This window comes from Mobula birostris, chromosome 22 (genome assembly GCF_030028105.1).
Source record: "Mobula birostris isolate sMobBir1 chromosome 22, sMobBir1.hap1, whole genome shotgun sequence".
Classification (NCBI taxonomy): Eukaryota; Metazoa; Chordata; class Chondrichthyes; order Myliobatiformes; family Myliobatidae; genus Mobula; species Mobula birostris.
In genome coordinates, this window is record NC_092391.1 from 57,780,836 (window position 1) to 57,807,890 (window position 27,055).

Sequence of the window (27,055 nt, forward strand, 5' to 3'; positions counted from 1 at the left end):
TGCATTCCCATTTAGACTTATTCCCTGCAAATCTTGGTGACGAGCTTTCACCAGGTCATTGCGATCATGGAGAAATGGTATCAGGGCAACCGGAACCCATCAATGCTGGCTGATTATTGTTGGACACTTAAACGAGAAGCCTTAGACGCGGAGTACAAACGAAAATCATCAACACAACATTTTTTGCTGAGTTGAAAAGTTTATTTCTTGTTTCTCCAAATTCCTACGTGATACAAATAGTCTGAAATTATATTGTGTTCAGCTTCAAGTGGTCTATCGTAAATTTTTTTTAAAATCTGAGGAAGCAACACTTACAAAAATAAATTAGTTGTGCAGTGAAATTTAAGTTCACAGGAAAATGTGTACAAGCTGGATATTGTATTTTATTTTATTATTTCTAATAAAATGTTCACACAGCTTCTCTAACAATCTGTGCTAACTATAACAGCCAAGGACTACTTTAAGCATGTTTTTAAAAATGATTGTAGTTGTTCCGATGAACAATTAACATTGAAGAATGTCATTTGCACTCCTGCGCTGTGAACTACAACCACATTTCAGTATTTGCAGAATAATTTCTAGAATGCTGTGAGATAACATATTGTCCCAATCTGTTCATACTTCTAATTCTACTTTATAATATTTCAGATATCTTGCACAAAAGATGTACGAATTTCGAAAGCTGAACAGGCCTTCAATACTCAAAGGGTTAATCCTCCAACCAAACAAGTGAATATCCTTTTTTTTTGTTTGCTTTTTCTGAATGTGCAGGACATTTAACTTTTTGGAGGATTATTGTAACATTTCAATGTACAGTGCATCATTAGAAATAGCAGTTTGAAAATGCCATGGAGTATCCTATCCCTAAAAGTAAAAAAGATGCCATGGTCCTGAAACTTGAATAATTATTCTTTAAGTATGTTGGTCCCTTTGATCCTTTGCTAAGAATAAATTGGGTCTTGTTTGCCATAAATGTAGCAGAAGGTTTTTATTACCTTAAAGAAATTATTTGGTGTTCTGCCCGTGCTGTCAAAAAGGTCCTTGAAATTGTCATATTTATATCACATTACATTGAGGGCGTTGTTGGCTCTGTGAGAAGCTTATTTCTCAAACCATATATAAGAGGAATCTGGGGATATTTCTAAACTTACCTCAGATGTGGTTGAAAATTGTGTTGGTGTTTCTGCACGAGGAAAGGGGGTGGGGGGGCAAATGCAATCTTAATTTATTTCCCCGTTAGTTTTAGTTGAGGACCAGGCTTTTATCAACTAATGAAAGGTGGCTCTGTTTGGGCTCTGTGATTGCTTTGTTAGGTGCTTTGTATGGCTTTCATGCCCAATATCAGTGCACAAAACCAACAGTGTATGCTCCCAAAATGAGATTTTCTTTATCGTTTATTTTACTGTGGCATAATTGGGACTTAGCAGCATATTAAGAGTCTGATAAGTGACATTTGTATTCTGTTGTTGTGACCCAGGGGAAGCAGGGAGCATTCCTGCCTTCTCTTTTATTTGTCATACTAATCCCTTTGATGTTCGTGCTGCTATAGAGTTCTAAATAGAGCCATACACAATGGTTAAAAGGGTTTTTGCTGTTTCTTGACCCGTCAGCTTAAGAACTTGCCGTTTTTTAGTAAGTTGAATGGATCGCCTTCATTATCATTTAAATGAGCCCCATATCCTTCCAAATGCTTAAATTTCAATGTGGTTCTAAAGCTGTGATAATTTGAAATATTCATTCCCTCAAGGGTAACATTTCAGAGGCACTGAATGCCATTGTTACATGTTCTCATATTTTTCTGGGCGAGATGGGAAAATAGACTGGTAATTGTCTGCTGAGCCTCTAGAATGGGTGCTCCAGTTAGTCGAGACATTGGCTCTAATTGTCATGGGGGGGGCTGCTGCTGATGAATCATGTTGTATGCATGCAGCAGCCATGGCCAAATTGAGTGATATAGCCAGAGCTATGTGCAAATTGGCAATTATTAGCACAACAGAAAGACTGGCAGGTGTAGAATGCCTTCCGAGGTTTTGATTGGAAAAGGAAATAGCAAAATTTATGTGATGAAGGCTAGTTGATTAGGGCTGATGAAGCAAGTATAGCTGGCTAGCTCAGAAACCTGACTCAAGTGGAGATGCACCGATTATTGGAATATTTGATTAAATTTGCATTACAGCACTGGTCGATTATTAATTTCATAGCTGAATACTCTTTCAGCTACCACGTCTGCTAAGGAGCCAATGATTAGTGCCTGTCTCTCGCTGGAAAATGTTTCTTCAGCACTTCTCTGCAGCTTTTCTGTCACTCGTAGTAATTTTTGTCACAGTTTATCAAAAAACAGATGGTCACTCTTGGCTTAAATCCATTGGATTTAAGGTAGCATGTGTGCTTTGTTCTAGACAGTTGTGATAGACAGCAGTTGTGGAGATATGAAGGTGTTACAATACATGGTAACAGACCTATCCTGTGTTTCGTATATTTGATGATTGCACGTTTTAACTAATCCTATCCTTACCCAGAATTCTTATATTTATTTATTGAGATACAGCGTGATTTCCTCCCACGTTCCAAAGGAGCACTGAGAAGGTTAATTGGTCATTGTAAATTGTCCCATGATTATGCTCGGGTTAAATTGGGGTAGCTGAGCAGTGCAGCTCAAAGGGCCTATTCTGCACTGTATCTCTAAATAAATAAATACATAGATGACACTGGAAGAGAAGAAGTTGCTGCTCATCTCTATCTATCTCAAATGGATGATCTCTTCCTCTGAAACAATGTCCCCTTGTTGTAAAATTCCCCTCAAGGAGAAACACGCCTGCAGCATCTATGTCCTCGAGCCTTCTTATGTTTCTGTTTCTCAATTTTCACTGGCTATTTGCCTTGAAGGATGAAAGTGGGTCAAGTGGTCTTTCTGACCTGAATTTTGCTGATGCCATGATGATGACACTACCTGTATTGCCAAACTGTCTGCAACTTCCGGAAATGTGTAGGGGGGAGATTCCTCCTCACTATCACAAAGCCTGCCTTCAGCCAAATTTATTCATTCCATAGTGTATCAAGAAACTGCTTAGAACACTAGATTCAACCAGTGGTATGAGAGATGATAATATCCCAGCTGCAGTACTGAAGATTTGTTCTACAGACCAGCTGTAGCCTCTAACTACAAACATTCTGTTAGTTCCAACAATGGCAGGACAGCATGGTAGCATAGTGGTGAGCACAACGCTTTACAGTTCAGGCGACCTGGGTCAGATTCCTGTCACTGCTGTCTGTAAGGAGTTTGGGTGTCTTCCCCGTCACTGTGTAGGTTTCTTCTGGGTCCTCCCACAGTCCAAAGACATTCTGGTTGGTAGGTTAATTGATCATTGTAAATTGTCCTGTGATTAGACTCAGACTAAATTGGGGGATTGCTGGGCGGTGCAGCTCAAAGGGCTGGAAAAGCCTATTCTGCACTGTAGTTCAATAAATAAATAAATATTGTCAAGCAATCTATTGTCAGTCATCAGCGATGTGAGGGGAGTTATGATGGAAGCAGCCACCAGTCTTAGTTAACCTGTTTTCCAATGTTCAAGTTGGGTTTTGACTGAACCAATCAGCTCCAGCACAAATCATGACAATGGTTCTGACATTGGGCACAGTGGCGTAGCAGTAGTGGGTGCTACAGTAGCATAGCAGTTAGTGTGATGGTATTGAAGCTCGGGGCGATAGAGTTCGGTTTTGACGTTATCTGTAAGGAGTTTGTATATCCTCCCCTGTGACCATGTGGGTTTCCCCCGAGTGCTCTGGTTTCCTTCTGCAGTCCAAAGTTGAACCGGTTGGTAGGTTAATTGGTCATTATAAATTGTTCTGTGATTCGGCTAGGATTAAATCAGGGGCTTGCTAGAGGAGCAGCTCGAAGGTCCTGAAGGCCAGTGCTATGGGGTTTGAATAAAATAACTGAATTTCACTGGTGGGGTGAAAGTGACTTCCCTTGTAATCAAACTGGCATTTGATTACCAATGAGGATACATGGCAATACAGAACTGTTTGGCCTTCAGAGGAAACACTCCAAGGGTTGGAGTCATGCCTTGAATAAAGGCAGATGGTAGTGATTGTTGGAGCCCCATCATTCCATCCTGAGTACTTCACTGCTAGCCAGGGAGTGCTGAATCCGTGGGATTTGTTGCTACAGGTGACTGGAGGTCAAGTCATTGTGTATATTTAAAGCAGAGGTTGATAGATTCTTGGATGATCAAGGCATGAAGGGGTGTGGGGAAAAGGCAGAAGATTGGGGCTGAGAAGGAAAATGGATCAGCCATGATGAAATAGCGGGGCAGACTCGATGGACCAAATGGCCTAATTCTGCTCCTATATCTTATGATAATATTTTCTCAACAACTATTGATGCAGCATCTTATTAAATTTCTTCTGAAAATCCACAATATACTACATTAACTAGGTCTCCCTTCTCCAAAGCCCTTGTGTTGGTGTTCACAGTGACCTTTATTGTTGTTTGAATGGCTAGGTGATAACAGTTCTATTTGCCATTGAGATTTGTGCTACTGTTTAAAATAATAAATTATTTTCAATGTTTTCTTAAATATTAATTTCTAAAATGTGTATTGATATTTCACATCTGCTTTTAACTCTACAATGTTTTATAAAGTATTTGTTGATAGATCAAAATTGTGCTTTTTCTGTTTCTTGTTTGCTTATTCTGAGAATTATTAAATAAGATTCACTAGTCAGACAACTTCCTGGAAGGCCATAGTCTATTTGAACTGAACACCAATAGCAGTTAACAGTGGAAAAGGGGAAGTTCCACCACAAATTGCTTAATCTCTGCTGACAGATTACTTTGAGGTTAGTGGCAGGTGCCATTGCTTTGCCGCTAACCACAAATTCAAGATCTATAACTAATAATGCATACCATAGATTACCTATTGCAGTATAGAATGAAGCCATCACATTTCAAGATCCATGATTTTAAATGTTTGGTTACAAAACTAATTTATATAAGGTCACCCACTCTTGGGTTGAGCTCCCCAGTTCCATCTATTTAAGCAGTGTAGTCATTTACAAAATTCAAGGATTCAAAGAACACTTATTATCAAAGTACATATAAATTATACAATCTTGAGATTTGTCTGCTTACAGGCAGCCACAAAGCTAGAAACCCAAAAGGACCCAATTTAAAAAAAGAAAGGCCCAGCATCAACGTGCAGAGAAAGGGGAAAAAAAACACAAATGGTGCTAACAATAGAAGTGAGTAACAGCACTCTGAACCAGATTGAGTCCATAGGCCCAAACCCCTGGAGCAGCCAGATAAGGTCCACAGCCTCGGCCTCAGTTCGTCATATACCAGGGCAAATCGCCATGAAGCTGGCAGACCCTGAGCTGTCTCACAGCTTCAGTGCCACAGAGAGGAATGAACATCACATGAGAGTGAGCAAAATCAACCTGACCCTTGCCTCCGGTCCCAACATCCTGTCTTTCCATTCTATCTGGGCCAGTGGTTAAATCATCCAAACACCAGGTCGTCCCCCACACTAGGGCCTGGGCCCTGCTGCAGTCTTACACTCTGGACCTAAACCTCGCTTCCCAGGCCAAAGCCATTCTTGACCTCTCCAAATAGGCTCGGTGCTGATATTGCTTGATCCAACAATTTTGGTTCATATTAAACCTTTAGCATAGCAAACACACCGAAGCACTTCATAAAATGTTGAGTTCAATTTATAGTCGGAGGTCCCAAACACACAAGGTAAAAATGCGAAGCAATACAGTAGTTACAAATGAAGCCAGGTCTACTAACAAGTAATGCACTGTCGTTCAGCTACCTACTAGTCTCCACGATCAGATTCACTGTTATACCAAAGGCCTGTTGCCAGGTGCTGATAAAATTATAACAGTTCAAAGCAAAATCTAATCCATTTCCCTCTTTCTTTCCCCTACAGAGTTCTGCTCATTCATTCTCAGGACGTGGATACTCTGTAAGTCATTGCAAATCTTCCACTGTCATATACACTAATTCTCGTGGGTAATGGTGTTCTGTTTCACGGCTAATTGCTTGTATTTCAGTATCTACATGCATACACATTTGGTTAGGCAAAGTACTAAATTGCAGCATTGGTCTTCTAGGAGGGGATTTCATTGTGATAATGGTAATGTTGTTTCCTTCTTAGTTTACAGAAGATCTGTAAATGTGAAGAAACTAGAATTTAGCCAGGCTCAGCATATTGTACTTGTTCTTCTTGGGTTCTTTTACCAGTTTGAACTATGTTAGGTTTTGAACCATTTGTGTGTGATGGTCTTTGTAGATTAAGATGTATGCCAAAACTTACAGTTTTAAGGAATGCAAATATTAGATTCTTGTATACTTACCAAACTAGCCAAAATATTTATAATGTACTATATCTTTTTGTGGTACATAAAAATGACATTTCTATACAAATAAGGAATAATAAGGAACCTCAAGGTGGAGGAACAACACATTGTATTCTGTCTGAGTAGCCTCCAGCTTGATGACATGAATATCAATTTCTCTTTGCAGTAAAAAAAATCCATCCCCCTCCCCTCTTCCCCACTTCTTCTCACCTGCCTATCAACTCCCCCTGGGTTTCCTCCTCCTTCTGTTTCTCCTATGGTTCTCTCTCCTCACCTATCGAATTCCTTCGTCTTCAACCCTTTACCTTTCCGACCCACCTGGCTTCCCCTATCACCTTCTAGCTAGCCTACTTCCCATCCTCTGCCCCCACCTTTTTATTCTGGCGTCTTCCCACTTCCTTCTCCGTCCTGAAGAAATGTCTTGGCCGGAAATGCTGACTGTTTATTCCTTTCCGTAGATGCTGCCTGACCTGCTGAATTCCTCCAGCATTTTGTGTGTCACAAACACAAGATAATCTGCAGATACTGGGAATCCAAAACAACACACACAAAATGCTGGAGGAACTCAGCAGGTCAGGCAGTATCTATGGGAAAGAGTAAACAATCAACATTTTGGCCTGAGAGGGAAGGGGGGAGATGCTTGAATTAAAAGGTGGGAGGAGAGAAAGTGTGTGTGATTTGGATTTGCAGGCTTTCTCATGTTTTAAAAAAATTGTTAGCCTCTTGTTTCTGAATCAGTCAGCTGCTGCTGCTAATCGCCAGTGCTTGGATCCAGCATGGCTCTTCGTCATGCTTTTCAGCAAAAGGATTTGAGAGTGCTGTTTGAAAGTAACACTTTGACAGCATTTATGATGTGTATGGAAATAACACCCAATTAAAGCTGTGCATGGCTGAGATTGTAGGATGTGGGTCAGCCTACGTCCATGTAACAAAGCAGAACTGTTCTATCTGCAGAAAGCTTTTTGCTTAATGTTAGAGCTCAACAAAGACAGGCAATTGATATTTTTCAATTATTTCTGTATATTTTTTGTATTCAGTGATGAATAACTGTTGTTTTCAGGATGTGATGTTAGTATTTCAGCAGGATCTTGTTTAAATATAATTCATGAAGAAAATAACAACATCACAAAGCAATATGTCAAGTCAAGCTTACTGTCATTTAACTATGTATGTGTATACCGTCAAATGAAACAACATTTCTCTGGACCACAGTGTAAAGCACAGTGGTATACATAACATACATATAACACACAATAACTTAGGAAAGTAAAGATAAAATCTACAGATGAATTACACTTAATAAACAAAGTAATGTGCATAAATTAAATATTATAAGATACAGAACAGATTAACTGGTGACGGTTTAAATGCATTGTGGCAGGGAGTTCAGGAGCCTAACGGCCTGAGGGAAGAAGCTGTTTCCCATCCTGACCATTCTTGTCTTTGTGCATCAGAGTGTCCTGCCTAAAGGTAGAAAGTCAAAGAGGATGCTGGATGGATGGGTGGGATCCTTGATAATACTAAAGGCCCAAATGGATGTCCTCAATGGCTGGTAGGGAGGCCCCTATGATCCACTCAGCCATTCTCACAGTCCTTTGTAGGGACTTCCAGTCCGATGATTGGCTACTCCCATACCAGATGGAGATTTTTTTTTAAATTTCAAAATATACTTTATTCAAAAATAAAATTATATACAATAAACCATTCAATGACTCTCAATCTTTCACAGATGTTTACATTTCCACACTTTTAGCCACCCACGTGGCGCTCTGTTGTTTACTCTTTCCACACCATTGTTGAGGGGCATATTCCTCGCCCCCCGACCCCTCCCACTCCTGCGGGAGAAGAAGTCTAGACCGTGGTCCTTCCCCACCGGGCCCTTGCGGTGGCTGCACCGAGTTTCAGTGCATCCCTCAGCACGTACTTCTGCAGCCGAGAATGTGCCAGTCGACAGCACTCTCCCACGGACATCTCCATGTGCTGGTAGATCATCAAGTTTCGGGCCGACCGAAGGGCGTCTTTCACCGAATTGATGATCTGCCAGCAGTACGGGATGTTGGTCTCCGTGTGCGTCCCTGGGAACAGCCCTTAGATCAGAGAGTCCTCTGTTACGCAGCTGTTGGGGATGAAACGCGACTGGAGCCTGTCCATCCTCCTCCACACCCTCTCTGAGAACTGACAATCTGCAAAGAGGTGGGTCACAGACTCCTCCTCACTGCAGTCCTCCCGTGGGCAGCGGGGTATGGAGACGATGTTCCAGGCGTACAGGAGGGCTCTGACAGGGAGGGCCCCTCTCACCGCCAGCCAGGCGAGGTCCTGGTGCCTGTTGGTGAGATCTGGCGATGAGGCATTTTGACGCTCTCAGTGATGCTTCTGTAAAATTCAGTTAGATGGGTTGGGGGAGGCTTGCTTGCCTCAATCTCTTTAAATTTGTCATGTGATAAAGCTATTGTTGGATTGCAATTAATTTATAATGAGATTAAAATCTCAGTAGCATTTTCTTCATTATGCATAAATTAATATGTGTACTGATTGAATGTATTGACAAGAGCTACTGATATGTTAATATTATGGATCTTGTATGCTTTGTTGAAAGCAATGAATCGTGCAGAGCAGTTAACAGTCTGAAACAAGCCTCAAGGCCGTTGTTCTTCCCACAGATATAACCATATTACAATTACAGCACGGAAACAGGCCATCTCGGCCCTTCTAGTCCGTGCCGAACTCTTACCCTATCCTATTCCCACCGACCTGCACTCAGCCCATAACCCTCCATTCCTTTCCTGTCCATATATCTATCCAAGTTAACTTTAAATGACAACATAGAACCTGCCTCAACCACTTCTGCTGGAAGCTCATTCCACACAGCTACCACTCTCTGAGTAAAGAAGTTCCCCCTCATGTTACCTCTAAACTTTTGTCCTCTAATCCTCAACCTATGCCCTCTTGTTTGAATCTTCCCCACTCACAATGGAAAAAGTCTAACCACGTCAACTCTATCAATCCCCCTCATAATTTTAAACACCTCTGTCAAGTCTCCCCTCAACCTTCTACACTCCAAAGAATAAAGACCTAACTTGTTCAACCTATCTCCGTAACTTAGGAGATGAAACCCAGGCAACATCTTAGTAAACCTCCTCTGTACTCTCTCAATTTTATTGGCATCCTTCCTATAATTCGGTGACCAGAACTGTACACAATACTCCAGATTTGGCCTTACTAATGCCTTATACAAATTCAACATTACATCCCAACTCCTATACTCAATGCTCTGATCAATAAAGGCCAGCAAACCAAAAGCTTTCTTCTCCACCCTATCCATGTGAGATTCCATCTTCAGGGAACTATGCACCATTATTCCTAGATCACTCTGTTCCACCACATTCCTCAATGCCCTACCATTTACCATGTATGCCCTATTTTGATGAGTCCTACCAAAATGTAGCACCTCACATTTTTCAGCATTAAACTCCCATCTGCCATCTTTCAGCCCACTCTTCTAACTGTCCTAAATCTCTCTGCAAGTTTTGAAAACCTACCTTATTATCCACAACACCACCTATCTTAGTATCATCTGCATACTTACTCATCCAATTTACCACCCCATCATCTAGATCATTAATATATATTACAAACAACATTGGACCCAGTACAGATCCTTGAGGCACACCGCTACACACCGTCCTCCAATCTGACACACAGTTATCCACCACTACTCTCTGGCGTCTCCCACTGCTGAATCCATTTTACCACTTCCATATTAATGCCTAACGATTGAACCTTCCTGACTAACCTTCCGTGTGGAACTTTGTCAAAGGCCTTACTGAAGTCCATATAGACAACATCCACCGTTTTACCCTCATCAACTTTCTTAGTAACCTCTTCAAAAAATTCAATAAGATTTGTCAAACATGACCTTCCATGCACAGATCCATGTTGACTGTTCCTAATCAGACCCTGTCTATCCAGAAAATTATATATACCATCTCTAAGAATACTTTCCATCAATTTACCCACCACTGACGTCAAACTCACAGGCCAATAATTGCCAGGTTTACTCTTAGAACCCTTTTTAAACAATGGAACCACATGAGCAATACGCCAATCCTCCGGCACCATTCCCGTTTCTAATGACATTTGAAATATTTCTGTCGGAGCCCCTGCTAGTTCTACACTAACTTCCTCCAAGGTCCTAGGGAATATCTTGTCCGGACCCGGAGACTTATCCACTTTTATATTCCTTAAAAGTGTCAGTACGTCCTCTTCTTTAATTGTCATACTTTCCATAACTACCCTACTTCTTTCCTTTACCTTACACAGTTCAATATCCTTCTCCTTAGTGAATACTGAAGAAAAGAAATTGTTCAAAATCTCCCCCTTCTCTTTTGGCTCCGCACATAGCCGTCCAATCTGATTCTCCAATGGACCAATTTTATCCCTTTTATTTTATTGATTTTTTTGGATTTTATTTTATTAATATTGATTTTATTAAACCAATGTTATTGATAGTTGCTTGAATTTGCCTGATTTTCTTAATTATCACTTAAATCACACAACATCATGCTTTCTTTACTTTGACCACAGTATTCTTTTCAAAACATAGTTCTGTTTCAGTAATGTCTTCATAATCATTAAAGTTCAATGTGCCACCTCATTTTTAGAATCATTGAGTCATAGAAAGTACAGCACAGAAATGGGCTCTTCAGCCCATCTGGTCCATGCCGAAACCATTTAAGCTACCTACTCTCATTGACCTGCACTGGGATCATAGCCCTCCATACCCCTACCATCCATGTACTTGTTCAAACTTCGCTTAAACGTTGTGCTGGCAGCTTATTTCACACTCTCACAATTCTGTGAGTGAAGAAGTTTCCCCTCATGTTCCCCTTAAACCTTTCACCTTTCGCCTTTAACCAATACCTGTGGTTGTAGTCCCACCCAATCTCAGTTGAAAGATCATTAGATCACCTTTTGTCTTCCATCAACACAAACAAAAAAAGGGTTAGAATATGTAGTAATTCCAGACAATTCCATTTCCAAGGAAGTTACTGCTTGATGTTTTGGTACAGGCAACTCCCATGTCACAGCCACTGAGTTACAGAAATACCTCATTATTGGTTTCACAATTCATTACTCGCAAATTTCAGATGCAGAATAAAATGTGTTCTCATAGAACTTGTCTGGCGGTGAAATACATAATTGAAGATAAAGATTAATTTTATTTGTCACATGTACATCGAAACATACAGAATGTGCTGGGGGCAACCCACAAGTGTGACCACGCTTCCGGCACCAACATAGTATGCCCACAACTGACCCATAGATCTTTGGAATGTTAAGTGCAAAGAAATACCAGATTTTGTTCATTTTTAGTTTTAGTCAATGAACACAATGGTAGTGAATATTAATAGGTTGGGTTGAGGTGCTTGATGTTGAGGTGTTCATATCATATAGCTCTGTCTTTAGCTCTTTTAGGGGTTCGTAGTAGGCATTGATTCCAATTTCTGATAACTCCATAAATAAACATATCAAAATCGACGTCATCTATGAATCCCTAAGAGCCAAAGGAACGTGAGCCAATAGAATTCAAAGATCAACTGAAGGGGTAGCCAATTAGGCATGCAAATTTGGGGGGGTGCGATATAAAAGCAAGCACTTCCACCAACCACTGTTCACTGCGGATGTCACCTCGACTGACAATGAAATGTCTGTTCCTCCTTTGCCACACCCTCTCCAGCTCAAAGAGGTGTGAACAGGTGCCTCAATACAGTGCTCTTCATCTGCAAGGCAATTTCTCTGACAAATTGCATTATGGAGAGCCTCAGCAGCGACAGTCAGATTCTTAAAGTAATCCATTGTCCTGTACTCCACTTCCATAAAGCTTTAATCCATTGCCATGGTGAACTCCTCCTCCAGCTCCTTTTGTCTCATGAATCCCAGTCCTCAAACCCCATTTCTTTCTCTAACATTCCCACTTCCTAAACCATTTTGTAACCCATGAGCTTTGTGCATCAGAGAAATTGTCTCGCAGATGATGAGCACAGTAGGCTGTACTAAGACAGGGGTTCCCAACCTAGGGTGTAATGACCCCTTGGTTAATAGTAGAGGTTCATGGCATAAAAAAAGGTTGGGAACCCCTGATCAAGGATATCTGTCCACATGTCGTTGGACTGGAGAAAATGTGACATAGGAAGGACTCAGCTGTGACTGGCAATCTAATCTACATGGTGATGTCATATCCAACTCTTATTACCCCACAGTTTGTGTTATTTCATTTGCACAAGTCTTGCCCACACACCTGCTGCCCTCTCCACCTCACACACACACGCAAAAGTAAATTAAAAAGTAAAGTTTATTATCAAAGTACATGTATGTCATTTTCCTGCAGGCATACTCAGCAAATCTATAGAATAGTAACTGTAACAGGATCAATGAAATATCACCAACTGTGCAGAAGACAACAGACTGTGAAAATGAAAATATAAATATACAGGTGTCCCCTGCTTTTCAAACATTCGCTTTACGAAACCTCACTGTTACGAAAGACCTACATTAGTTCCCTGTTTTCGCTAACAGAAGGTGTTTTCACTGTTATGAAAAAAATCAACGTGCAAAAAAAAATCAGCGCACACCCCAAGCAGCCGCTCTCCCTGGGAACTGCATTCTCGCTGGCATTGCTTAAACACGTGCCTGTGAGCAGCTGTTAGCAAGATGAGTTCTAAGGTATCGGAAAAGCCTAAAAGAGCTCATAAGGGTGTTACACTTAGCACAAAACTAGACATAATTAAGCGTTTGGATCGTGGTGAACGAAGTAAGGACAAAGTGAGTTTGGCTTGTGGAAGTTGACGAAGGTGATGTTGAAGAGGTTTTGGCATCCCATGACCAAGAACTGATAGATGAAGAGCTGATGCAATTGGAAGAGGAAAGGATAACAATCGAAACCGAATGAGTAATAATAAAGTACGCCTTTAATTTTGAAAGGGTACGCCGGTTTACGGCGTATTTGCAAGATGGTTTGAGTCCTTACAAAGAACTGTATGATAGAAAAATGCGCAAGGCTCAGTAGTCAAGCATACTGTACTGTCGTTTCTTAAGCCTTCCACAGCAGACGGCGAACCTCGACCTTTGACATTGAGGCGGGCAGAGATAGAAGAAGATGACCTGCCTGCCCTGATCGACGACGAGGTGACACCCCCATGTCCCACCACCCCAACCCCCAGGCCATGGACAGATACCGATTTGCGGAGAATGCAGCGGTAGCCGGGAGGCACACAGCGCATCTTTAAGAAAAAAGCTGAAATAAACATGCTAATTAATTAGGTGCTGCCCGACACATAATTAATTAGCTTGTTTATTTGGGCTTTTTTCTTAAAGATGTGCTGGGTGCCTCCCGGCTACCGCTAGACCCCCGCATGCTTCGTGGATTGGTATCCAGTCACTGCCCGGAGGATGGGGGCCACTGCACCACCCAAACTCCGACGACTCAGTCTAACACACCGTCAGTGTGCTCAGCGCTGTCCCAATTATGGTAAGTGATACTACACTGTACATACATTATTTCTACTTTATATCGGCTGTGTATTTTTATGTGTTATTTGGTATGATTTGGCAACTTCATAGCTTAAAGGTTACTGGAGAGCGCTTGCGCCGTGTTTCTGCCGATGGCGCTTGCGTGAGATTTTCGCTACGGAGATCTGTGCTGGCAATGATTGTGGAAAAGTATTTCTACTTTATATAGGCTGTGTATTATATCATTCCTGCTTTTACTATATGTTACTGTTATTTTAGATTTTATGTGTTATTTGGCATGATTTGGTAGGTTATTTTTGGGTCTGTGAACGCTCACAAAATTTTCCCATATAATTGGTAATTGCTTCTTCGCTTTACGACATTTCGGCTTACGAACCGTTTCATAGGAACACTTTACCTTTGGATGGCGGGGGAAACCTGTATAGCAATAAATAATGAGAATATGACAGGTGAGATCATTGATTGTGGGGACATCACAATGGATGGGCAGGTGGGTGTAGTTATCCCATTTTGTTCAAGAGCTTGATGATTGAGGATTAATAACTGTTCTTGGACCTGGTGGTGCGCGTCCTTCTATCTGATGGCAGCAGTGAGAAGAAAGCATGACTTGGGTGGTGAAGATCTCTGATGATGGATGCTGCTTTCCTACAACAGCATTTCATATAGATGTGCTCAATTGTTGGGAAGGCTTCACTATGATGTACTAGACTAAATCCACTACTTTTGGTAGGATTTTCTGTTCAAAGGCATTGGTGTTTCCATACCAGGCTGTGATGCAGCCAGTCAATACTCTCTCCACTATTCCTCTACAGAGGTTTGTCAAAGTTTTAGATGTCATGGCCAATCTCTGCAAACTCCTAAGGAAGTAGAGGTGCTGATGTGCTTTCTTTGGAATTGCACTTACCTCCTAGGTCCAGTGGTGTCATCAGCAAACTTGAATATGGCATTGGAGCTGTGCTTAGTCACACAATCATGGGTGTGAAGTAATACTCTATTATACACAACTGTTAAATAATTGCAATGGGTCACTTTGTTGTTGCTAATAAGATGGCTTAATCTGAGAGAAAGAGTATGAATACATCTCCGCATATAACATGGGATTCAATGAGAAAAGGGGCTCCACTTTACAGAAGATCGTGGTTCGGTTGCCAGGAACATGAACTGTCCACAGGTGTCACCTATACTAGCGATGTAATTACTATTGAATGAATAATCTGTGCAGTGCCACAGTCCTGTAGAGGTTAGCATGGCACTTTACAGAACCAGCGACCCACCACTACCTGTAAGGAGTTTGTACGTTTTCCCAGTAACCATGTGCGTTTCCTCTGGGTGCTCCAGTTTCCTCCCACAGTCCAAATACATACCAGTTGGTAGGTTAATTGGTCATTGTAAATCATCCCGTGATTAGGCTAGGGTTAAAATTGGGAGATTGCTGGGTTTCACAGCGTGAAATGCCAGTAGTGCCTATTCCACACTGTATCTCAATAGATAAATCAATAAACAAACAAACAAATAAATATTACATTAATTCATCAGAAATTTAACAGATTCATTATGGCATAAAATGTATGGTTCTATTATTTCTTAGAGGCTTCTAATTGCAGGTGAATATTTTACCCAAAAGTGGGTTTGATCCTGTGATGTTCTGCCGATGTTTGCAGAATTGAACATAGTTATGTTATCATCAATATGTTGATTTTTTTGTTCATTGAAACATAGTAATCTTATCATTACAAGCTTGCCTTAAATAGGATTTAATGGCCTTGCATGTTCAGTTAATGATATTAGTTACAGGAAATGATTGTAAATTTTTCAAAGAAAGATAACAGTGGTCAGAAAGGCTTTTGTCCCCCTCGTTTTCTCATGTACATAAATCGTGGCTATCTCTTTCAATGAGTGTGCCAGAATATGATAGCTAAAAAGCTGTAGAATTGCTCTTTGTTCTTGTTTCTATAGGAATTCTGCAGAGTTCTGATTATTTTTGCAAATAAGGTAGATATCAGTGAATCACAGTTTAATTACATGAACAAGTGGAATCACCAAGGGCAGCCAATTCAGTGCTCTGACAAGGATGTATTTTATCACATTAATACACCTTGCGGTTCCTTAAAAGTTTTATTTCTGGAATGATACAGGAATTTATTGAGAAATGACTGCTATCACTGAACTTAGAAAAGCCGCACAAAATGCTTTGTGTTGGAAAGTTTCTCCTCAAAACACCAATTAAGCATTGATAGGAGCCACCAACTTGTAGAGCCGCAGAGCGGAAGGATACAGCAGTCAGAAATACAGAATGGGAATCAGGTTTGTTATCACCGGCATGTGACGTGAAGTTTGTTAACTCAGCAGCAGCAGTTCAATGCAATACATAATCTAGCAGAAAAAAAATACAATAATAATACTATAAAAATAATAATAAGTAAAGAATTAAATCAATTACAGTATATGTATATTGAACAGATTTTTTAAAAACGTGCAAAAACAGAAATACTGTATATTAAAACAAAGTGAGGTAGTGTCCAAAGATTCAAGGTCCATTTAGGAATCAGATGGCAGAGGTGAAGAAGCTGTTCCTGAATCGCTGAGTGTGTGCCTTCAGGCTTCTGTACCTCCTACCTGATGGTAACAATTAGAAAAGGGCATGCATTGGGTGCTGGAGGTGCTTAATAATGGACGCTGCCTTTTTGAGATACCGCTCCCTAAAGATGTCCTGGGTACTTTGTAGGCTAGTATCCAAGATGGAGCTGACTAGATTTACAACCTTCTGCAGCTTCTTTCGGTCCTGTGCAGTAGCCCCTCCATACCAGACGGTGGTGCAGCCTGTCAGAATGCTGTCCATGATACAACTATAGAAATTTTTGAGTGTATTTGTTGACATGCCAAATCTCTTCAAACTCCTAATAATGTATAGCCGGTGTGCAGGTAATAAAGTCAGAAACAATAAACTAGGGTTGTGTTTCAGCCAGCATACCTTATAATCGCTCACCTGGGATGCTTATCCTCACATTTACTTTCTTCTGGCCGTTGGCTTTCGATGCCCTGGTAACTTTGCTGTTATGAAAAAAGAGAAATATTAATAATAAATAAGTAGGCATTAAATATCAAGAACATGAGATGAAGAATCCTTGAAAGTGAGTCCATGGTTGTGGGAATAGTTCAGTGATAGGACAAGTGAAGTTTTCTCCTTTGGTTCAAGAGCATGATAGTTGAGGAGTAATGACTGTTTCTGAATCTGGTGGTGTGGGCCCTGAGACTCCTGTACTTTCTTCCTGATGGCAGCAGTGAGAAGAGAGCATGACCTGACTGATAGGGTTCCTAATGATGGATGCTGCTTTGTGTAGATCTGCTCAATGTGGGGAGGGCTTTACCTGTGATGGACTGGGCCTTATCCACTACATTTTGTATGATTTTCTATTCAAGACGTTAAGTATCTCTGACGATCATAGATGTGAAGAACTCATTGGAAAAAGCTGTAAATAACTATTTAAAATGAAATATTAAAACTTGAAATTCAATTATTTAACTAAATGAATATTTAAAAAGGAAATAAACAGTTGAGAGAAAGTATTGGAAATACTCAGGGAGTGTCTGTGGTGGGGAAAAAACTGAAAGGTCTTTCAAGTTTGATATAAGGTTTTTAACCTGAAACTTTAACTGTTCTCACAGCTGCTAACTGACCTACTGTGTATTTAGAGCACTTTCTGTTTTTATTCTAGATTACCAGCATCTAAACTTTTAGATTTTAAGTAACACTTATTTTCATTTATCCTTTTTTAATGAAAGTTGCCTTCCTCACTTAAGTAAATGAATTGTGTCGAATGCTGCAGTTGTGGTTCGATATAATGCTGAGAGGCTGCAGCTAAAGTATATTTGGTCACTCAACTCAGTACCGTACAGGAACCATCACTGTCTTCCAGATTAACTCACTGCAAGATTATGTATATACAGCACCTTGAGAAAGTATTCAGGCCCCACAACTATTTTCACATTTCACTCTTATTTTCTGAAGTAAAAATATATTGAAGTAGGAATTTTGAGCTAATCTACAAAACATTGTGCGTCATGTCAAATCAAAAGAAAAATAGTCTAAACCCTGTCTAAAAATTAAAAACTAAGATTATGAGGCTGAAAAAAGTATTCATCCCTTTTGTAATTACTATGCTAATTTTCCTCAGGTGCAGTATATGTATTACCTTACCAACTCACCCAATTTGTTGATGTAGAAAATTGGAGGAGCGTCTGTTTTCAATGAATTCATAAGCCCCCTCTCTCTGTAAGGTCCAACAGTATAGTACAATTTCAACAGACTAAACCAAAATGAAGACAAAAAAGCATTCAAAACAAGTCAGAGAAATTATGATAGAGAAGCACAAATCTGGGAAGGGTACAAGACCATCTCAAAGGCACTGAACATACCTCAGAGCTCAAGCAATCCATTATTAAAAAGTTGAGTAAAAATTTAAACCACAGCCACACTGCCTGGGTCAGGCCGTCCCTTTAAACTTAGTTACCAGAGAAGAATGGTACTTCTCAGAGAGGCTTCTGTAATGTCAACAGTCACTCTGAGTAAGCTGGAGAAGTCAGTGGCTGCAACTGGAGATGAAGTTCATGGTTGCACAATCTCTAAGGCCTTGCACAAAAAGGGTATTTAAGGAAGAGTGCCAAGGAAGAAGCCCTGGCTAAAAAAAATACATATCCTTGCTTGGAGAGCCTTTGCAAAGCATCACTTCGAAAATACTATAAAGATGTGTAAGAAGATCTTGTGGGCAGGTGAGACCAAAATTGGCCTGAACTCTAAGCGATACTTGTGGCATAAATCTATTACTGCACATCAACCTGGTGACACTATCCCTGCTGTAAAATATGGTGGAGGCAGCATCATTCTATGGAGATGCTTTTCAGCAGCAGGGACTGGAAATCTGGGTAAGGATTGATGGGAAAATAATACTGCTAAATACAGGGAGATCCTGGATTAAAAACCTGTGAGCCACTTTCAGAAAGTTTTAACTGGGGAGAAGTTGGCCTTTCGTCAGGCCAACAACCCAAAGCACACTGCTAGAGCAACCACAGAGTGGCTTCAGATGAAGAAAACTGATGTCCTTCAGCGGCCCAGTCAGAGTCCTGACCTTAGCCTGATCAAACATCTTTAGTTAGTCCTCAAGATTGCTGTCCACCGCCCCTACCCAACTAACCTGGCACAGCTTGAGCAATTTTGCAAGGAGGAATGGGCAAATCTTGCTCCATCACCTTGTTCAAAGCTAATAGAGACTTAACAAAAAAAACTGCTGGCTGTAATAGTTCTCAGTTAAATTGATCAATATCTCCAGGTTGTAATACTCATTTAGTTTCATCAAGCAAGGATGTAATGTTGAGACTTTATAAAGCACTGATGAGGCCTCACTTGGTGTACTGTGGGCAGTTTTGGGCCCCTTATCTTAGAAAGGATGTGCTAAAACTGGAGAGGATTGAAAGGCTCATGAAAATTATTCTCAGATTGAACGACTTGTCATATGAAGAGTGTTTGATGACTAGGCATGTATTCACTGGAATTCAGCAGAATGAGAGGTGTCCTTTAGAATGGAGGTGAAGAGGAATTTCTTTAGCCAGAGAATGATGAATCTGTGGAATTCTTCACCACAAGCAGCTAATGAGGCCATGTCTTTATTTTTGAGGCAGAGGTTGATAGATTCTCGATTAGTCAGGGCATGAAGAGATATGGGTGTTGGGAAGACAGGAGATTGGGGTTGAGAGGAAAAATGGATCAGCCATGATGAAATGGTGGAGAAAACTCGATGGGCCAAATGACCTAATTCTGTTCCTATATCTTATAGTCTTATGTGAAGAAAAGAGTTGGGAGCTAAATAATTTTATAAGACAAGGAGCGATGCCTCAAAAAGACAGCATCCATCATTAAGGACCTCCACCACCCAGGACATGTCTTATCCTCATTGCTACCATCAGGAAGGAGGTACAGAAGCCTGAAGGCACACACTCAATGATTGAGGAACAGCTTCTTCCCCTCTGCTATCCACTTTCTGAACAGACATTGAACCCATGAACACTACCTCATGACTTTTTTTATTTCCTATTTTTTTGCACTACTTATTTAATTTGATTATTTTACGGATCTTTTTTCTCACCCTTTATGGGTGGTGTGTATGTGTATTGTTCTCTCAGTCTCGGGTCCTCTACTTGAGGGATGGGAGCTTGACGGTTCGGCGCAGTATCTTTGCTGTTCCTAGTAGTGTGCTTTTCTGGACCGAAATCTCATATTTTGTTCCTAGGATTTGTTGGAGCCACTCCCCTAGTCCTGGTGTCACAGCTCCAAGTGCTCCTATCATGACCGGGATTACTCTGGCTTTAACTTTCCACATCCTTTCTATCTGCTCTTTCAAGCTCTGGTATTTCTCCAGCTTCTCATATTCTTTCTTCCTGATGTTACTGTAATTTGGGATTCCCACATTGGTTACTATTTCCTTCTTCTGTTCCTTGTCCAGTATTACTATGTCCACTTGGTTGGCGAGTACCTGCTTATCAGTCTGTATTTGGAAGTCCCACGGGATCTTAGCTCTGTCATTCTCCACTACCTTCTCGAGTGGCTTGTCCTGCCATGGCCTCTGGTCCTCTGGCTATTCTTCACCCACTTCCATTTCCATATTCCCTGCCTGCTGTCTGAGGTATTCTCCTAGTAGATTGCCTTTAGAGACCATCTTCCTGACATACTCGTGGATGTTTCTCATTTCTTCCAGGACTGCGGTCTTGACACTTCCAAGTGCCCGTCCTCCTTTATTCTGGTGGGTGTACATTTGCTCGACGTTGGACTTTGGATGAATCCTCCATGTATTGTTCGTAGTTTCTGGGTACTGATGTCAGCAGCTTCCAGTTCGTTCCTTGGCCAGCACAAGTATTGCGCCAGGGTATCTGATGATTGGTAGAGCGAATGTGTTGATGGCTCTGATCTTGTTCTTCCCATTCAGCTGGCTTTTTAGGACCCGTCTCACTCTTTGGAGATACCTGGATGTTGTAGCCTTCATTGTGTCCTCATTGTGGCTTCCATGCACCTGCAGGATCCCCAGGAATTTGTAGCTGTCCTGTACATCTCGTATGTGGCCTTCAGGTAACTTGACTCCTTCAATCTTGATGAGTTTGCCTCTTTTCACTACCATCCGGCTGCACTTTTCCAGTACAAATGTTATCCTGATGTCTTTGCTGTAGACCCTTGTCAGGTAGATTAGTGAGTCAATGTCTCTTTCATTTCTAGCATACAGCTTGATGTCATCTATGTGCAGGAGGTGGCTGATGATCACTCCACTCTTGAAACTGTACCAATATCCACCCTTTGAGATGATCTGGCTGAGGGGGTTCAAGCCTTTGTGGAACAGCAGCGGGGCTAGTGCATCACCCTGATACATTCCACATCTGATGGTCACTTGTGCTATTGTCTTTGAGTAAACTTCCAGTGTTATCCTCCAACAGTCCATTAAGTTCTTGATGAAGGTCCTTAGTGTCTTGTTGACATTGTACAGAGACAGGCATTCCAGGGTCCACATGTAAGGCATTGAGTCATATGCTTTCTAATGGTCGATCAAAGCTGTGCTTAAGGTTGGTTTGCCTGGCCTTAGAGTCTCACATGACTGGTTTTTCTATCGGTAGTTGGTGCTTGGGGCCTCTGGTTCCATTACCCATCCCCCTCTGAGCAAGGCTCACGTTCCTCATTGTACTGCTGCTGCAAAGTTTTAAAAAAAAATCATGACATATGCCAATGATTCTGATTCTGATCTTTGAATCTTTTACTCTGTGCACCTGGAAATCTCTTTCTGTGCTGAGGTTCTGAATAGAGAGCGTCAATTTTGAGAGTTTCGTGTTGGGCATTCAAATAACATGCCCTGTCCGACAGAGCTACCAAAATGTATTTAGGTCTTCATTGCTGGCCTGGGAGTGGATACTGATACTGTTCAACTAACCTTCCTGTGAAATTGAAAGATTTTGATGGGAGATTTGGTGGTATTTTTCCAGTACCTTGCATGCTCATTCTAGGTAGTTGTGGAAATGTATACGTAACCCTGAAGTCTTTATGAATTTGTAGCTTTTATAAAATGTAATGTGACAAAATGGATCCTATGAAATCCTAACATGCTTTGGTGGTTTGGATGGGAGGCTCACAAGTCTGTCTGTGTTTTATGATAGGAAGCTGTGTCTTTTTTTGTATGACTGGAGATGTGTTTTATGGGGGGGGGGGTTTGACAACAGAGGTAAAGAGGACAGAAGGTGTAAACAACAAATGTTAGAACTAGATAAAAATGAAGATAACGGAGGAATGTTACGGAATGGAGCAACCTAATTTCTATTCTCTGTAAAAAGTATAAAAATGCTTTGTTTGAGACATAAGATTGAAGCTATTTTTCCGGATGATACATGGCTGGAAAATAGAACTTCCCTTACAAGTGAGATAATAAATGCACTATAATGTGATCCACCCTGAATTTGTTGTTGTTTCTGTATATATTAGACATTTTAAAATACAGTATATATTACTTCTGTTTTGCATTATTTTTAATCTATTTAATATATATATATTTGCTGTAATTGATTTACTTATGTTTTTCTTTCAATATTATCATGTATTGCATTGTGCTGCTGCTACTAAGTTAACAAATTTCACAACACATACTGGTGATAATAAACCTGATTCTGATTCTAGAAGACCAGCTGAACAGTACACGACATAGTCCAAATTTCAAAAGAACAAAGGAGTGTAGGGATCACTGCAGCCTAGTAAACCATGAATCTTGAATCAGGTTTGAAGTTTGACCTTTACACTCCCTTCTCCCTTCAGTGGCCAAGGGCAGTGGTGAATTTTATTACTGATATCTCCTTTCACTGACTACCAGCTTCTGTGATAAGGGAGTTAGTTTGTTTTGCCAAGATCAGGCAATGAACCTTTATAAGTTAGAGGGTATATGAGTTATGCAGGTTAGTGGAGAACTCAGCCCAAAATGTCAACTGTTCCACTCTATAGATGCTGCCTGATCTGCTGAGTTCCTCCAGCATTTTATGTGTGTGTTACTCTGAATTTCCAGCATCTGCTGAATCCCTTGTGGTTTAGAGAACTGTATTATGTTTATAATGTGCACTGCAACTCAATAATTGAGGTTGATTATAAGATTTAGGATCAGATCGGTTTAAGTTTTCTATCCCTCCTGAGCATTTGCTCCATCTCAGTTGGAGACTTGTTGAAAGTGGGATACAGTATTGCCACATGAAAAATTGCAAAAAGAGTCGTGGCAGCTTTGCTTGTTGCAGACCGAATGGTTAGGATCATAGTTTGTATGTCAGGAAGCAAACAGAAAATCAGAATCAGGTTTATTGCCATTGGCATATATTAAGACAGATACCGATATAAAATAGTTAAATTAAATAAGTAGCACAAAAAATAGTTTTAAAAGTAGTGAGGTGGTGTTCATGGGTCCAATGTCCATTCAGAAATCTGATGTCAGTGGGGAAGAAGCCGTTCCTACATCATTGAGTGTGTGCCTTCACACTTCTGTATCTCCTTCCTGGTGGTAGCAATGAGAAGAGGGCATTTCCTGGGTGATGGGGATCCTTAATGATGGATGCTGCCTTTTTGAGGCATCGTTCCTTGAAGGTGTCCTGGGTACAATGGAGGCTAGTGCCCATGATGGAGCTAACTAAGTTTAGAACTCTTTGCAGTTTACTTCGATCCTGTGTAACAGCAACCAACTTCACCTCCCCACCATCCCCCCCATCCCCCCCATACCAGTCGGTGATGCAGCCAGGTAGAATGCTCTCCACAGTACATCTGTAGAAATTTTCTGATCTCCTAAAACTCCTAATGAAATATAGCTGCTGTTGTGCCTTGTTTGTAGCTGCATCGATAGGTTGGGTCCAGGATAGATTTCTCAGAGGTATTGACACCCAGGAATTTGAAATTGCTCACCTTTTCCACTTCTGATCCCTCGATGTTGATTGGTGTTTGTTCCCTTGTCTTAACATTTCTGAAGTCCACAGTCAGTTATTTGGTCTTACTGACGTTCAGTGCAAGGCAATTGCTGCAACACCACTCAACTAGCTGATATATCTCACTCCTGTACATCTTCTTGTCACCATTTGAAATTCTGCCAACAATGGTTGTATCGTCTATGCTATCTGTACAAGAGATAGAAGACATTTGAGCTGTGCCTAGCCACACTGTCATTGGTGTAGGGAGAGTAGAGTAGTGGGCTAAGCACACAGCCCTGAGGTGCGCCAGTGTTGATTGTCAGTGAGGTGGAGATGTTATTTTTCCGATCTACACAGATTATGGTCTTGGCCTTCAGATGTTCCTCTGATACTGGAAAAAGGCATTTGAGGGCTCTGGTGATGACTTTTCCTGCCATTTAGGAGGGAAAGTTAGATTGATCAACATAGTGTCATGTGCAGAATGGGTTGTACTGTAATGTAGTGTTCTGTGTTCTGATGAAATGAGAGGATACAGTAGAGAATGTCATACAATGCTAGCCTGATGAGCTTTTATGTTCCTGTTTTGAGTCAGTCAACTCATCCATGTTGAAAATCTCAGCTGCCTGCCTAGGTGACCACCATTGTGGACTTTATCAGCAAGTCTGTTCAGCACTCTGTACCTAAGAGGGTGTTTCTAAACCAGAAAACATGGATGACCGGGAGATGCACTCCCTGCTGAAGTCTAGGACTACAGCATTCACATCAGGTGATGCTGAGCTTTACGAAAAATCGAGATACAACTGCCATAAAGCTGTCAGAGATGCTGAGAGATTATACCAATCTAACGTTGAATCTCGTAACAGTGGTCAGTTGTGACAGGACTTACATGCTTTTACAAGCTATGAAACAAAGTCAGGGAGCATTGCCCATAAGAGCACACCCGCTCCTGATGAAGTGAAAGCACTCTATGCTTATTTTGAACGGAAGAGAATGGGAATGGCACCACCCATCCTGACAGCTTCCAGTGCATTTGAACCCACAGTCATCATTACCAACGTATGATCGGTCTTCCTGAGAGGGAACGCATGGCAAGCATCTGGCCCAGATGGTGTCCCCAGCCATATCCTTAGATCCTGTGCAGATCAACTGGAGTGGGGTGTTGCGGAAGTTTTTAACCTGTCCCTTCTTCAATCTGAGTTCTCACCATAAAAAACAAGGTAATATGCCTTAACTACTGCCCATTAGCTCTGATATCTACCATCATGAAGTGCTTCAAAAAACGGATCACTTCCGCCTCCCATACATCCCCAACCCATTGCAGTTCACCTACCTCCGAAACATTTCAGTGGCAGACGACATCTCCCTGGCTGTCTGCTCATCACTGGTGCACCTAGACACCTATGTTTAATGACTGCAGCTTTGCCTCTAGTGCTGTTGTTTATTAACTATAGCCCCATATTCAGTACTATCATTCCAAGCAAACTCATCACCTTACACCACCTATTGTTCTAAACACTGGTGATCCACAAGGTTACGTCCTTAGCAGCCTTGTCTACTCCCTGTACACTCACGGTATAATGGTTCAGTTGTTCAATTTAATATCAGAGAATGTATACAGTATACAACCTGAAATCCTTACACTTTGCAGACATCCACAAAACAGAGAGGAAAAAAAGAATGAATGACAAAAACCGTTAGAACCCCTAAAGACCCCCCCTCCCTCTCACAAGCAGCAGCAAAAGCATCAACCGTCACCTACTCTCCCTCCCCCCACTTGTTCCAGCAAAAAGCTTCAGAACCCCCCCCCCCCCACCACCACCACTCACCATGCAAGCAACAGCAAACCCCTCAGAGACCATGATCTAGAGTCCATCAAAAATTACTGGCCATCCCAACACTTCGACATCTCAGACAGGCGCTCACTCTCACTAGCGAGGGGGAGAGAGAGAGATCGCTGCTGATATAGCGAGAGGGGAACTCTTCCAATGCAACAATCTGCAGCATCTCTTATTCAAGTTCCCCTAACTCAAGAACCAGCAAACCTCTTACTATTGAGAGAGAGAGAGATCACTCGAGTGCAGAAGCCTTTGACTGCTGTGTACACTGTCCCACTATATTGAAGCTTCAGTGTCCCTTAAAGCTTCAACCAGCGACGTTGGCAAGGAATCAGGTCAACCACAGGGCTGCACCCCGAAGGCGTGCATCTTCATGAATACATGACCAGATTCTCCTTTAATTCCATATACAAGTTTGCAGATGAAATCACTGTAGTGGGCTATATCTCCAATAACATTGAGTCAGTGTACAGGAAGGAGATTGAGAGCTTAGTGATATGATACCATAAGGTTTCTCTCAATGTCAGTGAAACAAAAGAGCTGGTCATTGACTTAAAGAAAGGGGCGGTGCACATTCTCCTGTCTACATCAAAGTTGCCGAGGCTGAGATAGTTGCCCAAGTTGGTAAGAATGGACGTCACTAATAACCAGTCCTGGTCCAACCGCATAGACACCATGACCAAGAAAACTCACCGATGTCTATACTTCCTCAAGTAGTTCGACATGTCCCCGTCAACCCTTACCAATTTTTATCAATGCACCATACATAGTTATCAGCATCAGGTTTAATATCACCAGCATAGATACTGAAATTTGTTGTTTTCTGACAGCAGTACACTGTAACACTTTAAAAAAAAATGTAAATTCCAATAAGAAATATATATATATATATATTTTTTTTTTAAAAGTAATGCCAAAAGAAAGTAGTGAGGTAGTGTTCATGGGTTCAATGTCCGTTCAGAAATCGATTGGCAGAGGGAATGAAGTTATTCCAAAATTGGTGGAAGTTATATTCCACCAATGGACCCCACAATGCGAGTTGGTTGGATATTCTTTAGGAGGTTAGAGACTGTTTTGCACTTTCAAATACTCCTATATTTAGTATGCAGGACAAGTCTGAAATTCGGCTGCACATCTCCAGTGATATTTTACAGGCAACTTTGTTTATTTTAGCTGGTACAACTGGAATCAATATCATTGATGTAAAGACATTACATTGGTACTGCTAGCTAGAAGTTAATTCCAATAAATCCTACTCACTTTGAATAATGGAACTTGGATTATTAGCAGTTTAGGCTTTGGATCTAATAGAATATCAGTATCCAGCTGAGATCATTTTTATTTTGGTTTAGTTATGCACTTGAAGA

At 41.1% G+C, this 27,055-nt stretch overlaps 1 protein-coding gene across 9 annotated transcripts in view; it reads left to right on the forward strand.

The window, feature by feature from the left end:
• Nucleotides 1-27,055, forward strand: part of fbrsl1 (fibrosin-like 1) — a 1,024,640-nt gene that overhangs the window by 473,348 nt on the left and 524,237 nt on the right. For 7 of the 9 annotated variants that reach the window (XM_072240820.1, XM_072240822.1, XM_072240823.1 and 4 more), the window contains 2 exons: nt 649-729; nt 5,934-5,969. In XM_072240820.1, the coding sequence (XP_072096921.1) occupies nt 649-729; nt 5,934-5,969 (117 nt within the window). The remainder of the gene's footprint in view (nt 1-648; nt 730-5,933; nt 5,970-27,055) is intronic. The other 2 variants (XM_072240827.1, XM_072240829.1) reach the window with 1 other exon arrangement.